Source organism: Haliaeetus albicilla, chromosome 27 (genome assembly GCF_947461875.1).
Source record: "Haliaeetus albicilla chromosome 27, bHalAlb1.1, whole genome shotgun sequence".
NCBI classification, from domain to species: Eukaryota; Metazoa; Chordata; class Aves; order Accipitriformes; family Accipitridae; genus Haliaeetus; species Haliaeetus albicilla.
Genome location: NC_091509.1, coordinates 22,948,438 through 22,966,243, shown reverse-complemented (window position 1 = coordinate 22,966,243; position 17,806 = coordinate 22,948,438). Strand labels below are relative to the sequence as shown.

Here is a 17,806-nt window from a genome sequence, read left to right as displayed (position 1 = left end):
ACGGGAGGGGGGGACACACGACAACATCAACCTTGGTGTAGGGTGGGAATGTGTATGCTTAAGCATACCAGAGTACCAGAAATTGTTATGTTTTAACAATGCACCGAGGAACACTGTTAAAAGAATCCTCCTCCTCGGTCAATGCCAGAGTTAATTAGTGGGCCCCTTTTGCCCCCTCCCCCAACAGCCTGTATGTACATTACAGTCAGGATTGATCAGGCCCAGTACACAGATCTCTGAATCACACTAAGATGACCATTACATAACCCATTTTTTAATTAAAAAAAAAATTGCTAGAAAACTATTGTCGTTCTTCAGCTAACCAAAAAAAAAAAAACCACCCCTGAAGGAAGGCACTGTGGCAAAGTCTCATTACTTGCCAAACAGCCTTTATGAAAAGGAAAAGAGACCAAAGAAAGACAGCAAAAACAAAGAGCTGCTGGGGAAGAATTTTCTCATGAATGCATGAACTTTAGTATAATGAGCAGTGATGAAAAATACAAACCATTAGCAACTTTCCATCACACGTAAGAGTTGAAAACACAAACATCTCTACAGACAGTGACAAAGAATGTTTTGTCATAGCCTGCTTTTGGATATGAATGGCCACAAAATAATTGCATAAGGGACTGCACAATTTACACCATTGATGGCATAAACTGACCTACAAACAGGGTAAAAGGAATCTGCTCTGACACATGCAAGTAACACCAACACACAACCTTCACCCAAACAATTCTATTTCTAACCACACCAGTTTCATATCAGAGACCAGCATGACAACAGCTCTGGTACCTGAATAATGTGCTCACACTCAGGTGAGTGAAAGATGCAAACAGAAGAGAGAAAATTCAGAGACCTGGAGAGTACAACATATGAAGAGTGTGGGAGAGCTAAGTAACTGCAGCATGGGTAAGCGGCACCTAAATAAAATGTGCCTTAGTGTTTTAAACTGTTTAATATGCCAAGGGGCAGTACGAAGATTTACAGAGCATTAGAAATAGTGGTAAGAACAACAGAATATGAACATCAACATTAGTAGAGCAGGTGGTCTTGTGAATGTCTTAAGTGGCAGCTCAGTGTTAAGTAGCACATTGCGCTTTAGAGCAACTTCAGGAAAGGTATTTTAAGCCAGCAATTTACAGTCAGCAATAAGGAGCTAATTTCTTTCCATATCGTAAAGAAGAATGATAAATTAATTCATTAACTTACCTTCCCACAAGGAGAAACTACTGATACCGAAGGGCTATTTTTGGAACAAAAGCCAGCTGCAGGTCACATTAAGATAAAATGATTTATTAGTAGTATTCTTTTTATTAAGTTATTAGTAATATTGTATAGTGCTGTGTAATTAAGATCTTAAGACCTACACAGGAAAGCAATTTATCGATTATTTTCAAATTAAGGTTGTATATTTTTCTAGCAGATATGCTACTGCTGAAAGAACTCATGACAAAGTTGAGTTCTACAAGTGGTTAAAAAATAGGTGACCAAATATCTATCAATCTATTACAGCCTAAACAATAAGGCGTGGGAATCAAACTAACTGTTCCTTCAGTAGAGCAGCTTAAGTAAAGCTACATTTAGAACAATGCCAGGCCAGATCCAGAGATCCCGCTGAAGCTGAGGTTCAGGCAGGAGCTGCTGTAATTAAGAGGAACAGCAATTAGTCAGGGCTCAAGAACACAAGAGTGCCTCTGGAAAAGTTTAGCAGAACAAATAAGGGTCTTAGGAAGAAAGATTAACTGGAAGAACGCAATGGGAACCCTTTCTCTGAAGCTTGAAGGTGCAGATTTTAATGGAAGAATATCAAACACTGAAAGGGATAAGGAAAACACAGAAGTGCGAGCTGACAGTATAAACCGACATTGTGGGAGGTAAAGCCCTAGAATTGGAAATTATTCTGGGAACATTTCCCTTCGTTACCTGTTTTGCTCTGTGGCTGAATGCTGTTTAGTTAGAAGAGACCTTCCTAGGGGAAGCAGCTGTGTTTTGTTATATCTAGCTCTTGAAATTCACTTTACCATTTTTGTATTAGCTTATATAAAGGCAGAGAGATAAAATAAAAAGCTCTTGTAAGGCAGGGGGATGAGGGAGACAAGAGAGAAAAGTAAGATGAGTTCTGCCTGGTTATTTTTCAAATGCCTGGTGGGAGCATGCAGCTCTTTTTCAAAGGTTGAGAACAGGGATCTTAAAGACACTGCCAATTTAAGAGGAAAGGAAGCTCTGGGCTGATTTCAGATTCTGAGATGCCTTGGGAGAGAGTGACCCCCAAGCAGGTTTTATGCATCCTGGATAAACAGGGGTTAAGTTTGGGAAAACACTGAAGTTGAAATCAGAAGATAAGATTACTTACCAGAAACCAGAGCCTGTAAGATACATTGTCCACAGATGCTTCTATGCTACACTTCACTCATGCTGTGTAGTTTCACACTCCTTTTCCACCAAAGCAATGCTTTTAAGATATGGTTGCTGCATAAGCAAGCCACTCCCACATGTCATACAGCTCAGCCAATACCTCTTATCTGCAGAAGCTCACAGAGCTATTAAAGGGCTATCAGAAATGAGGAAGGAGAGGGAAGTACATAGGAGCAATAATTTTAAAGAATATCCATGCCTGGTAACTTCTTTCATCTTGTTTGTATTGCAGGTAAATTCAAGTTACTGCTTGACATCTGACTCCTCTGGCTCCAATTCTGATTCCACGTCCTTGGGTTCTACAAGAGGCCGTCTCAGAATGTTTCAGAGGAACAACAAATGGATTACAACATTTGATATATTATGTACTTAATTTTTCCCATATTTATGTTGCCTGGTACAGTTCCCTCAGAGTATAGTTTATAAGCAGAGAAAAGATTTAAGTGTTGTAAAATTAACCCTTGCAGACTGTTACATTTTTAATCAATATCAAGAAAAGGAAGGAGTTGTTGGGTTGAAAAGAAGTGAATTCTTCCTCTTCATCTGAGACTGAGAGAAAAGGATGAATGTGTCCTGTCTAACAATTTGAAGGCTCTGTGAAACTGCTGAATGACAGTGCTGAGTATGGCCTTGCATGGTTGAGCACACACCAAGCTTCAGTATTGTGAATGCAATCCAAATTCACTTGGGCAGGCCAACAGCCATATAATTCTGAATTCCTGCTTCCACTTGTCTATAGGTCCACAGGACATTGGCTAAAAGACAGTCAGAGCTTAAAGCCAATTAAAAAATGGTGCCTGCCCACTGTCTTGTGCAGCTCCATTTAGTAACTGCAAGATAGCATTCAGTAGAACAAATATCATGACTGCAACGAACTAAATTTTAAGACACGCAACTCAAGTTTTTATTTTCCCTCTGCTCAAAAATTTCTGATTTATGTCTCCTTTAATCTGCTTGCATTCCAGGTAACATATCAGCTGTTCCCTAAAATTTGTAACCAGAAAATACTGTGATAAAAACTACTGATAGTATATCTTAAAACAATTTTATCAACACTTTGGCTGGCTACTTTTGCTATAAGTTCTATATGAAGTATGATAGAACTACTGGTGGGTACTGGAGGGTGAATGCTTATATTGACCCTTCACACAAACCCTGTTAAGGGAGAATCCTAACACATGCCCTTGAAAGCACCCTAACCATACATGTATAAATGTATGTGACAGGCCCCAGATTAGCTGTCACTACTCAGGAAAGATAGTACAGTCATTGCTACTGGAAATCTCAATGCTCAGCATTAGTAAGAAATATGGCAACAATAATGTTTCAGAAATGAATAATGAACACCATTATCTCACCACAGAAATGCACAGTGAACAAACTTTAAAACCCTGCAAATAGCTTGAATCATCTTCCCTCCAAAATGGGGTAGTTGAACAAAAAGGAGGCACAAGAAAGCCAACAAGAACAATTGGAGGCACTGAGCAGGTTCTATGCAAAGATTCTACATTCCAAAACTGTTCATCTTGGAAGACAGACGCATCAGGGGAGTGAAATAGCACATAAGAGAACTATGAAGCTATGAAAAAGGTCAAAGGGGTAAACAGAGGACAGACAGTTCTTGGGAAAAAAGGCTCTGCAGCCCAGTTAAATTACTAAGCTAACAAAAGTACATACTTTCAAACAAAGCATAATTAAATCTTGCAACTCTGTCAAAGGATGAAGTAGAAGCTCTAAATACGGTTACTTTGGCATCAACATGATAGACTTGCAGTGAGCTTCACAGTCTAATTACAAGTACCATAAAATATCCTTGACCATCTAAGGCTATAGCAGAGAGCAGAAGCTAAGCATGTTTGAAAGAAAACAAGCCCAAACCAAACTGCTGCAGTTGTCTGGGTTTATATATATACATATATAAACTGTAATATATATAATGTATAATATACACATCCATAAATATATGAATGTTATATATAATCTATATATATTTCTATATCTGAGTAGTATTACTAAGAACCTATGTTTGCAGATACACAATAACATGAAAATTCTATTTCAGAAATTCTGAACTTGCTGTACAGTAACAGCTAAGTTTTAATCAGTTGAACAGAATTCTGAGAGCTGACAATTACAGCTTTTAATCAACTGAAGACCTTCTCCTGGTGAAAAACAAGCAAAAATTGGTAAGTGGATTCTGAATCTACATAAATGCAAATTTGTGCCCCATATAAAAAAAAAATTACCTACTTGGAAAAACTTGCCAAAAGAAGTGGTAGTCTCCATCTCCTGACACATATAATCCAGACAAAGGATAAAAGTTTTCAAATGAAAGTTACTGGAACTTATTTGCCAGATCAATTGACAAATTTTTCCTGTCCTTATCTGGTCTAAAATATGGATTGCTACATATTTCTTAATTTTAATCTGTAATTTTTGTGCTAATCATTCCTCTAATTTTGGCTGAATATTACTTTAGGTTGATTGTACTCTATGGTTAATAAAAGAGGAAATTCAAGAGACAGAAACAATGTTTGATAGACTCAAACCAAACAAAGGTTCAGCATGAGATGCAGAACTCTTAGCCAAAGCTACTGAATTACACATAGCCAAGTCTTTGTCTTTTTGATCTTTATCTAATTGCCGATACACACACACACAAACGAGGGAAACATCTCAGCTATAATTAACCAGTCAGAATGGGTTGTACGCACAGAGTACAACAGAAGCACACAAGAAATTCTGCACAATAGGAATGTGGTGATGTTGAATGGTTCATGGGTCTGGGATAATCCTTTTCATCAGACTGAATTAGCCCATATTCACAGGATAGCTGCAAGGGTATGAAGGCAGCAAAAGCCCAGGAGTGAACTACTTGCACCCAGTAACCAACCTGAGAAGCTGCCAGCATGCCGCACGTCAGTGAACAGAACTGCTGCTGCCATGCCGTCACAACCTCCAAGGTCAGAAACCAGGGAACCTTTACCACCCCATCCATATCTCCAGTGGAGAAGGCAGCTCTGAACCCCAACCTGTTAGGAAGATAGTGAGAGTAGGGAGCACAACACAAGATATTGTTTATGACAAGACAGATCCTCTACCCAAACTATGTCTGAGAATCAAGAATCTGCAGGTAGCTTGGTATGCTCCCAGCACATACTTGGGATGCCAGGCATAAAACCCCCAAGCCTTCTGGTCAGACACAGGGCAAGAAATTAACAGGTAGCCTACACTACCAGAGGCAGAAGCTGAGACAAACTCAAAGCAGAAGATCAGTGTACAAGTCCGAAAGAAACTGCCCAGGCTGTTACAGTAAATGACTTTTATTTTTTAAAAAATGAAATAACCGTGAACATATTAACAGGCCTGCAGGTGGCACTACAGTACAGCTGGATATAAGGTAGATACATTTCCCCATGTACCCGGACAATGAAATCCATTGCATCAATGCTGACATTAGTAAATTCTGAATACAGTTCTATCAAGCAGGAACATTTTACTTAAAATAGTTCTGGACAAAGTTGACACTGAAAGTTAACTTCTCCTTCACTTTGGAAAGGATAGATGTTTTCAGTTAGCACTGGTATTGGGTGAACTATTGCCTGCAGTCACCAGTGCAGGGAGAGATGTACAACATCTCCACATGAGAACAGAGTTTATACTCCTTTTTACTTCTCATTCTGAGGAAGCAGGGTGGCGTAGGGAGGCGGGGGGGGGAGGAAGATGGGTAAGGAATATGGGCAAGGGAGGTGGGGTGTCAATTTCTATTCACTCTCCTTTGGCTGTTTTTGTGCTATTTTGGACTGCTTTCTAAAAATCACTTCTTGATTTTACTGAAAGGAAGACTAAATGTAATGCGCCTTTCCTTGAAAATCCAGGAACAGTTGTGGTACTTCAAAAATACTAAAAATATCTACTTTCATGAAATATTAACTGTTTCACTACAAACCTAGTTTTTCACTAAATACACAATTCTCCTATTTCTGGAGTCTCCTGGGGGAAAAAAAGTGGGTTCTCCCTTTATTTCTGCAACTCTACAGTGTATAGAGAAACGGCTACAAGAAGGGGAGTGCAGAGAATAGCTTTATTCTTTTCCTTGGCCTGTATCTCTCATGGGAAGTTTGCTTAAATTTCTGCAGTTGGGCTACTGTTGGTCACACTCCTTCAGCAGCTATCAACTAAGTCTGCAGTAGGACAACCCACCTCCTGCACATTCCTTCTAACTTCGTGGAGACTAACTAGGCATGAGGAAAAAAAAAACCATCCACACTCTTTATACCATTTCTAATCATAATATGCAGGAACACCAAGTGGTTTCCACATTCTTCCAATTTGCAAAAGGCCACAGGAAAGGGACATGGCACCTTCCGTTAGAATCTGGAATTCTGCCTGTAACAGTACGACCTTCCATTCGACCTTCAGTGTTGAGGCAGCGTAGGAAACAGTGGCTGAAGAGTGTGTGTAATACTGACCACACCAGCTCTTAGTGAGAAGCCTCTGCTCCTGCAGAGGCAGTCATGTGCAGTCCCTGTATATACTGTGAGCAAAAGGCTTACTTCACAGGGCATTTGGAATTAGCAATTCCTATGATCTAGCTAGTTTGGATTCATGAGCTTTCAGTGTGCCAACAGCATCTTTCACTGCATGGTAGATAATGTTCTTCACCTGTAACAGGAAAAAAAGAATTAACTTCTACAGACTAACAAGCAGAGTCTTACATACCTATGCAATCAACTTTGACAGCTGAATTCGTAATAGTCGGCAAGTATACACAAAGTATATACTATCACTGCTTCAGGATATCAACAGCACAAATTTTAATTGTCACGATTAGACAACAAATATTTAGACACCTGCACTGATATATTAACTCATTTTCTGGTCATCCAGCAACATATATTTATTCTTGTTATTTTAAGATAAAGTCTCTCTTTTGTGAGAGCTAGGAGGAAGTATACTATGAAGTCATGCACATGAGTTTATTTTGAAAAAGTCCTTGTGAGCCAAGTCACTTACAGATTCACATGAATCAAACGCAAAAGGAGCGAGAAAATCATATGGTTTAACCCTATGTAAATTAAGATGATACAACAAACCATCCTGTTGTCTTTGTATGGAGACTAGGAATTCTTCTAACTTGCGCATCTTCCAGAAAGGCAACCAAGATCAGAGATGAAAAATCCACTAGTACTCACAGCAATCTGTTCCATGCTTAGCTATTTAACAATCAAAGCTCTATCTTGTTTCTGATTTTTCTGATCTAAGTTTATTTGAATTCAGTTTCTAGGTATTGAACAGAACAGTTTCACCTCTAAGTGAGCAGCTTAATTGCACTTGCTCAACTAACTGCCAAGCACCACAGTTTTTTCCTGATGCACGTATGGTCTCAGTCTTCTGTATCATTATGTGTATGTTTTTAAATATAAATATATATAAATAGACGATGTTTATATAAAAATACACCTGAAAAATGACACAGAAAAATGCTCAAATTTGGCTGTGAGGCACAAATACAACCAGTATTCCTTTTCACAGGAGTACTGAGTTCCACTTTGCCAGCAGTTACTTCTTTTTTTAATAATAAGCATTATTCATTTGCAACCTATTCATTTGCAGAAACACCTCCATATCTGTATTACTACAGCTGAAGAGGTACAGTGTTAGAAGCTGGTTCCCCACAATGAGAGTTGATCCTACTTCCGCTTTCCTTTAAAATCCTGTACAAATCCATATAGAAATTGATAGCAATTTTTCACGGAATTGTTTCAGAAAATTAACATGATAAGTTCTGACATTCTTGGGTGACATACTGGAGAATGGCTCTATATTGAGTACTCACTTTTGCAAGAACAGTCATTCTGCAGATCTCCACCCTCCTTCATTTTACATGCATGAGATTACTAATACACAAAAAATGCTGACAACAAAATTTGCAAACTAAACAGATACTAACTCTTCAGAAGCATACATAGGTGAAATCAAAAAAGGTCTCCTACAGTCTTCTTGCTGTAGAACTTACTGTCTTATACACTACGTACTACTTCAGTGCATAATATGTTCTGTGCATTAATTATTAGTTTAAGCAATCACACTTCTTCAAAGCAAACAACATTTAATTTAGTCCTGTTTGGGACTAGTTTAGAAACATCAAATCATTTAGGTTGGAAAAGACCTTTAAGATTGAGTCCAACTGTAAACCTAATACTACCAAGTCCACCACTAAACCATATCCCTGATTTAAATAAGTAAGCCTTCACTTTCAGAGCAATTTTCCTTTAGCCAATAAAGAAACAAATATAAGTGTCCTTGGTCAAATAAACATATCTTTTCAGAACAAAGCACTGCATTTAATAGTTGGGTTTTTTCCTGCTACACTTCACCATCATTCAGGATTCAGCTATTTAAAAACTTACTAATACCGACACATGTACTAGTGGGAAAGTTCTCTGGAAATCCAAAAGTTCATTACTAGTTTTTATTTACATAATACTGTAGACATAGGTGCATTAATTATTTTTAAAATACTTGTAAAATTAGAACCTCCAAAGGTGTGGAAAGTTGTTACTTTTTCTTAAATCACTAGCCACACGTTTCTAGTACTCAACAAAGCTGGCAAAACACAGGATATATTTAGTGACTGCTGTCATAAAATGGTTACCTGCAGTTTATCCTCATGGTTTGTATGAGTATTAGACAGGTGCCTGAACTCCTGGGTCAGTCGGAAGCAGTGCTTCACATGTTCTGGAGATACAAAATCTTCTGCCACTTTAATGCAGCTGTACAAATTATGGACCTAAAAAAAACCCCGTATCAAGTGACAGATACATGAAAATTGAATGAACAATACAACCCCCCCCAAAACCCCACCAGCACATATGTTAGGTTCTTCCACATTTACTTCTCAGAAACAGGAACTGAAGCCTATTTGATCTCACGCAGAATTGTGTCTAATAGTAAAACCAGAACAAAATACATGACATCTCACATGTTCCCTGTTCTCCCACATACACTAGTGTTCCCCAAAGCAAGTTCTCTACTGTTCTCCACACTTTTTTGGAATTATGTTCCCTTGGCTGAAGTTTCACTACACAGACATGTTTTCCCAGCATTCATCCTTTTTTTTTTTTTCCCCTCTTAATTCCATCACAGCACTGTAAACATCATTCAGGTATTTATATAATTTTTACTAATATAATGACTAAGGTCCAATTCAAGTAGTTCCTTAAGAACTGCATATGGAGAAAAAGGAACATAAGTCAGCAATATTAACTAACAGTTATTTTGAAGTCGCAGTTCTGTTGTGCCTCAAATTCAATTCTATTTGTCAATATAGCCTGGGGTTGGCAAACTTACCTGGTGGGGAGCACCTGCAGGAATGAACACAGCATCTCCAAGGAACTGCACTATTGCCCAGCCTTGTACACTGTACTCATCATAGAGTCGCTTACGTAAGGTCTGGTCCAAGTACCAACTTTGGTCATGAATGGGGTCATGATCTGGGGGATTTTCTTGGCCTTGTTCTTCTCCAACCTAGGGCCAAGATATGGGGTAGGGGTGAAACCATGACACAGCACCTTGATATTGCTGGCTCACAAAAAGCTCTGTACCAAAAAACATAACAAACAAACTATTTCAAGGTAGGACATTACTTTCATTAAGCTCATTTAGGTCTTACCAAGTGACACGTGCATTAGTATGAAGATTCTAGACCAGGCTGAAAACCTGGGAACATAATAACTATAACATCCTCAAAGACAGCATCAGAATACCTATACGATTGATGTTGATAGCAATTTGTATCATTCAGCTGCTGTAAGCAAGCTAGTCGAGGAATCCTGTAGGCTCAAGCCTCCTTTGTAACCAACATACCTTCCGGAGAAGTTCCCGTATCTTTTCAGCATCCTTAGCAGCATAGATGTGCCACAATGCTCCAGGTTTCTCTCTTCCTTCATGGATTCGCTGCTTTGTTACATCATCAGCATCTCCCTCATCAATTGTTTTCAGAACCTCTGAAAGGGGAATCCACATAAAAGTGACATGATTTCAAAGCTTCTGATTTTTGACGTATAGAAGAGGAAGGAGCATTTTGAACTGCTAAATTCAGTCACGCTGCTACCGCAACTGCTGCATCATACAGTGCCCTTTCTAAGCACATCAAGCTTCATCTTAACAAAATTCAGGAAATGTGTCAATTGACAGCTAATCCCAAATCTCCGTCATGAATTCAAACTGAATTAACTACAATTATTTAAATACAATGAGAAGAAAGAATAATTTATCACCTCTTCTCCTCCTTTCTTCAGGGAGATACCTAATTTCTAGCAAAACTCTGCTGCTTCCACAGCTGGGAATCAATGAAGCATTATTGCACTTATTAAATATGTGCTGCAGACATAGCAAACTGCCTGGGTTATATCTCATAGATACGACAAGCTTAAACAACAGAAGGTACAGTCTTCTTCCTCACACATACAATTGATTTTTAATGGACAGAAAACAGCTTTCCTCAAACATTACCATCATCATGGGTCCCTTCCCCAATGGGAATCCCAACATACACCATGACATTAACAGCATCCGACACATCCAAGTGCAGGTTTGTGGTACCAACTCGTCTGTCTTCTGCAGTAATTAAGCCTATAATGGAGTGTAAAATCAAAACAAATTCTCTTTAAGCTCTTATAAAAATAACCTGCCTGAAAGATCTTTCTAGAATGCTAACTTTACACAGCAATGAGAGCAGAAACCAATGTCAACGGACAACTGAAGTAGTTATTTTCATGTCATGTGTGGCCTAAGTAAAAAGTTTCCTGGTAACTAGTATTTTTAATTTTACAAGAAATAGAAGCAGCAAATATAGTTCACCCAAGTCATGAGAAAACAAGCATTTTAAAAACAAAGCCTGAACTTGTACTTTACAATTTTGTCTCTCTAAGGGTCATTTATAATCTGTAGTAGGGAACTTGGCTTTCGTAACACAAAGTTAGTAGGCATTCTTCGGCACTGTTTTCCTTTGCTTGGAGGTACAAGAGATTAGATGTAAAGAAGTTCTTTACTGTGAGGGTGGTGAGACACTGGAACAGGTTGCCCAGAGAGGTTGTGGATGCCCCATCTCTGGAAGTGTTCAAGGCCAGGTTGGATGGGACTTTAAGCAACCTGGTCTGGTGAAAGATATCCCTGCCTATGGCAGGGGGGTTGGAACTAGATGATCTTTAAGGTCCCTTCTAACCCAAACCATTCTAGGATTCTAAGAGAAACGCCAACTGCTGTAAGAGGCATTAGCATCACACTGTGTGCAGCAAGTCATTGGACTGTTACAAGTATAAGCCTCCAACAGTTTGTTATTTTCTCAGCTGCAAAATTTGTATGATCAGCTGAATTCACAGCAGTTGTAGTCCAACTCATCACTAACAATTCAGATTAAAATTCAGTAAGGAAAAACACCTGCAGACTCTCAAGTGCTTATACCTTTATATATTGGATGATCTTATACCTCTCAAGTGGCTATGAGTAACAGAGAGATTTCAAATGTTTGTTGCTTAATTCCTTCACCTTCTCATATAACACATTCTTCTCTCTTCCTCTGACCCTTCAATAGCACTCTCTCTCTCTACTTTTGCTTTACCATCTCCTCTAGCGAGTAACATGGAGAAAAAAATTAAAAGATTAAAAAAATCTTTGTATCAGCAAACACTAATGACAGTATGACCAGAGACTACTGGTTATATTTTAGGATCACCATCATATTTATCTCTTTTCTATTTAAAATATGAGCTTTTGGGGACATGAACTCAACTCACTGTACAGTACATATCATAACAGACCAGAAACAGCAGCTAATTTAGACAGTTTGTAACTTTAAAATGCTAAGCACATGAAAGACTTTACCTCACTATTGAGAACTTTTTTCCCCTCACATACTCGGAAAAAAAAGCCATATATTTACAACAAAAATACATTTAATGCACTAGAAACGTTACTCTTTTTCACTATTGGCCTGGTTTCGGCTGGGATAGAGTTAATTTTCTTTCTAGTAGCTGGTATAGAGTTATGTTTTGGATTCAGTACTAAGAATGTTGATAACACACTGATGTTTTCAGTTGTTGCTAAGTAGTGTTTATACCAAGTCAAGGATTTTTCAGCTTCTCATGCTCAGCCAGCAAGAAGGCTGGAGGGGCACAAGAAGCTGGGAGGGGACACAGCCAGGACCGCGGACCCAAACTACCCAAAGGGGTATTCCTTACCATATTACATCACGCCCAGTATATAAACTGGGGGGAGTTGGCCTGGACAGGAGATTGCTGCTCAGGAACTAACTGGGCATCAGTCAGCAGGTGGTCAGCATCACTTGTTTTGTATATTCCAACCCTTTTGTTATTATTATTGTTATTTTATTGTTGTTATCATCATATTAGTTTCTTCTGTTCTGTCTTGTTAAACTGTTCTTATCTCAACCAAGGAGTTTTACCTTTTTCCTTCCCATTTTCTCCCCCATCCCACTGGGGCGGGTAGGGGCAAGTTAGTGGCTGCGTGGTGCTTAGTTGCTGGCTGGGGTTAAACCACAACAACAATAGACAGAACTACTGTTTTTATATCTAGGTCCACCCTTTGTCTGTAAAGCAGCTAAAAGCAAAAAGATACAAAACTGTTTTTGAAGACGGACCTAGCTAATTTTTTTCTTTTAACTTGAAAGTAAACAAAGTGTAATACTTTCTCTCTTTGGACCGAGACCTATAGATCTAAGAAGGATCAAATAGTAGAGGGTTACTTTCTACGCCAAAAAAATACTGTCAACTCTCCCTCCACAAACTCTGATACAAAGGAAAAGAAAAAACTTTGACCTTTAAGATAAATTCAACAAAATGAATCCATTCCTTCCATTACTAGCAACTAGCAATACACAAAGACAAGTTAGCCATGACTGATTACCTTGCTACTTGCTGCACTCATATATATATATTGCTTGATTACGTTATAAGCTCTTTGGTATACAGCCTTCTTCACTCAACTTACATGTCAAGTAATACGCAAACCAAAACACTGAACACCGTTAAATACTGAATAAGCTGAACTTTCCTAAGTTCACAAACCCCTATTTTTTTTAAACTCTTACTTGTGATGTCACATTGCTAAAAAAAACCAACCCTGAATAACTTCACAAACACTTTCTCAGAACCGCAATATGTTGGGTTTACAGCTTAAGTCTAATCCACACTTGGTTACTGAGCTAAAACATTTTTTTAAAAAAAGATGAAACAATGAAAAATCTTTCATGTCCTCTGGTGAGCTTTTACTGCAGGTATATCAATAACTGGAATGCAAAACCCTAAAAAACCCTGCACCCCTGTCTCATCAACGTTCAAAGAGAACTACAGAAGTTACATTAAGTTAAGTTTGCTTCAACATACTTGCTTTGCAAGATGACGCCAACTTTTTCCTTATCAGTATCACCTAACATTTTTCAGTATATACAAAGAGCAACTACTTTAAATGTTATTTATCTTACTCTAAAGCTGCAAAAGTACATACTTCCAAATCAATCAGTTATTTAAAAGTATCCTGGAACTTTAACAATCATTTGTTTTAATTTAAAAGTCTCCAAAACACGCTTTTGGCTGCAACCTCATGTGGTGCATTTCCCGCCCCCCCCCCCCCCCCCCCGGGCCGACCTACAAACTCCAGAGGTCTCACCAGGCCTTAGTGTAAGTGTAATGAGTTGGGCAGTTAAGCATCCCTTGACCGTACCGGGAACTCTTGCATGGCTAAGACAGGGAGCTGCACTGACTGTACCAAGGACTCTTGTTGCCTGGCAGAGGTGGGGGACAGGAATACAGATAGTCATTTCCTGACAACCTGGGGACACATCTCAGTTCTCTCCTGACAACCCTGGAGCATCCCATATGTGATCTTAAGTCATTCTCTTACAGCCTTGGAACATCCCTTACCTGGATCGTAGCTTGAGTGAAACGGTACCAGTGCTACTGGAATCCCAGTAATTTGATGATGACTAAAGCCAATCATCTCACGAACCTATGAACAGTGGTACCAAGTGAGACCCTTTGAGCTCTCCTGGGCTGCACTGAGCTGCGACCAGCATCTCCCTCTGAATGGGATGCCTCTCAGAGCTCACAAACTCTTCAGTTTGTGAAGACTGAAGGTCTGTCGCTGAAAGCCGACAAGACTTGGGCTGATACTCCCTGCTCCTTGAGGCTCAACCCTTCGCCCTTTGAGAAAGATGCTGAAGCATTTGATGTGAATATTTTCACTGACCTCGAGGGGAATTTTGAACAGGTATACCTCTTTGACTTGCGTACCTGTATATCTCTTAGTGTCTTCATGCATGTGTGTGTGTACTAACCTGAATGTTCTATAGCAAGTATATTACAAATACTGCTTTTCAAATCTATACGTAAATCACTGTCGTAAACTTTATTCAAACTGAATGAATCTCAGGCTGCTATTATACTCATAATCCCTTTAGACATAAACCATTGCACAAGTCTGGGACTAGGAGTTGATCCAGCTGCACCTATGCTCCATCAGTAGTTTAGAAAGCAAGGGGTTCTTCTCTGAACCTTGTGACTCAACGGGAAGGTTTCCTTACCCTTTTGTATCCCCTTTATTAGACATAAACCACTGCCCATGTCTGGGACCAGGAGTGGATCCAGTCGCACCTAAGCTCCATCAGGAATTTAGAAAGCAAAGCGGTCTTCTCTGAACCTCATGACTCAACAGGAGGGTCTCCCCTACCTTTTTACATTCCTGATCTCTGTACCAATAATGATAAATCAATTCTAACCTGATTTTCCTTTGTATGTTTTTCAATCTTTTGTGTCGTCGGTCTCTGTATACATAACTTTAGTTTGATTCTAATTTGATTTTCCTGTGTACGTTTCATCCATGTATTAAGTAACAGAGTGAACCTTGCCATTGAATTTTGTGAAGTCACACTTTTACAAATTCCTATTAAATCACTTTTGCTAATACCCTTGAAGGTGATTCTTTAAGCGGTCCAATCCACGTCATTTCATGACACCTCAAAGTCAGTACATTAAGGAACTGAAATAATTCAAGTTGATACGACATGCATTAATTGTTCATATATCCTCCACACTCTGCTGTATTGATAATCATTTGAAAGTTTAATGCTTCACAGCCCCATGCAGGGTATATGTTCAGACAAAGGCTTCCTCCATTTGTATGCTGTTTACCTACTATGTAATTACAGTCTTAAGAGGACAAAACTATCCAATTCAGGTAGCTGACATGGTTACAAGTTTTCTCTTGCACAGTGTCAGTTGTCTGTGTTGTTAGACATGGGTTAAGAAAATTACAACCCTGGTCGGAAACACAAACGCACAGATTGAAGTACCCAGAAGCTGGCTAATTTTCCTCTCAAATGCATCAATTGTTCTCAAAAAGATATTAATTTCTCCTTGAACCCTGTATTGGTGTTATGCTTATTATGTGTGTTAAATAATAATTATTTGCAAACTTGACTTACCATATGTACATCTCTTGGAAACCACAATGCAAAAAAGGGCACACCTGACAAAAAGTACTAGCACAGAAGTAGATCACAGGACCCATTAAAAAAAAAATTAGTGTGCTCTAGGATAAGCGCCGAGTTTTGATTAATGCTACACCCTTGCATACGTCCTAAGTATAATTAAGATTATAATAAAGAATCACAAAAAAGTAAACATCTGCAGAACTATTCTCACATACCATAGGCATTGTACATTTTGGGACCCAAGTCAGGACGGACAAAGTAGCTTGGCAGCCTAGAAGCCAAATTCAGTCTGCCATCCCTCTTGGTATATTCAGGAAGAGGGAGATTTTCCATTAAGTCCTCAAACCTAGAGATCAAAAAGAGAAGAAAGGCATGTTTTCCTCCTGCAGTGCCTACAGGACTGCTGTAGGCATTGATACTAAGGTTTACTTACCGCGTAGGCATCATATCTCTAAAGTCCTCCCCTGGAGGCCAATCCTTTAACTTTAGTACCATTGGCTGACCATCATCTGACCTGAGCCGTTCTGCAAGAAACAAATGAAGATTTCTTCATGTAGTATCTTTTTACCACAGCTCATTACCTTGTTTAAGCTCTAAGTCTTTTGTACCAAGACATCTTACGTTGCACAGCAGAACTGATCCTGATTTTTCTTTGGACTTCCAAGCATTATCATAGTTTGACCAAACAACAGTTTAACAAGCAGATATATAGCATTACCTACAGCAGAAGTTTGACGTATCTTGCACAGCTGCTAAGTTTTAGAATAGCTTTTATTCAATTTCAAAAACAAGACTTTACAAAGCATTCTGCCTTACTACTGTTACCAAAGTCTGAAAGAGTTTTATCTTTCAAGAGGAGTGGTGCTTCTATAAAATTAAAGGTATTGGTTCATGCTCTGAAATCAACCCTAACCTCAGTATAAAGCAAGAAACCACGGTACACCACACTCAAAAAAGCTAAATGGCAGGTAGTTACTGAGGAAGACAGCCTTTAGTTTTTTAAATTCTTATTTGCTGGAGTCACAAATTAGCGGGGTGCCTGATTCAAACATTTGTTTTTCACTTCAAGAGTTGTACGTGAATCCTGACTGGTAACAGAGAAAGCTGGTAGCACAGAAAAATGACATTATGTACGCAACAGTGGGTGTATGATACAACAGCACTAACCACATCAACTGCTGTTTTGCATCAGATGTTACAATGGCTAAAAGAGTGTATCTGGAAGTGGTACGTGGAACAGCTTAGAAGACTCAGCATAACATTTAGAGAGAAACAAAGTTCACTCTTCTGCCCGATTCTTCACAACTCTTCATGAAGCCATCAGCTGGAAAACAGGGTGTACTGCAGTCTGACACCTTCATATCCCTTTTTCCCCAGAAAGTAACATCCTTCACCACTTCCTACTTTACCAAGGATTGTCAGCCAAACATAAAGCAACTGATCTTACCCGGACCTAGCAGAACTGCTGGCAGCATCAAAAGAGAAAGCATACCTAAGAAACTAGGACTTGGAGACCTGTGAATCACATCTGCCTTATATGTCAACAGGCTACAGAAGACATATAAAAAAAAATTATTTTATTGAAATTAAAAGGAATTAAGAACTGCAGATATGTAAACCAAAGTAACCGATTTAAAGAAAAAAAATTTTGATGAGCTACAGATTTTAGAGAGGCAAGTGAACTGAAAAGCTCAAGGACTTGAATTTAAAGACCTTTCAGAACTTCCCGTATTCAAGATTTTGAACTCATCAAGGACCTTTGTTCCAAACAAGAAGAAACTTGTAGGAAGGCTATTCAGAAAGGACAGAATGAAGAACTACCTGGAGGAAAACATATGGATCTGACAAATTACACAAAACTGGACAAAACCCAGA

General features: G+C 38.8%; 1 protein-coding gene across 2 annotated transcripts in view; it reads right to left on the bottom strand.

Moving 5' to 3' along the window:
* Positions 1-5,725: 5,725 nt before the first annotated feature.
* KDM3B (lysine demethylase 3B) overlaps positions 5,726-17,806 on the bottom strand; it is a 72,019-nt gene continuing 59,938 nt past the window's right edge. For both annotated transcript variants that reach the window (XM_069773052.1, XM_069773053.1), the window contains exons 18-24: positions 16,365-16,455; positions 16,147-16,277; positions 10,936-11,055; positions 10,288-10,427; positions 9,772-9,948; positions 9,077-9,211; positions 5,726-7,083 (exon numbers count right to left, since the gene is read on the bottom strand). In XM_069773052.1, the coding sequence (XP_069629153.1) occupies positions 7,003-7,083; positions 9,077-9,211; positions 9,772-9,948; positions 10,288-10,427; positions 10,936-11,055; positions 16,147-16,277; positions 16,365-16,455 (875 nt within the window). In that variant the 3' untranslated portion in view covers positions 5,726-7,002. The remainder of the gene's footprint in view (positions 7,084-9,076; positions 9,212-9,771; positions 9,949-10,287; positions 10,428-10,935; positions 11,056-16,146; positions 16,278-16,364; positions 16,456-17,806) is intronic.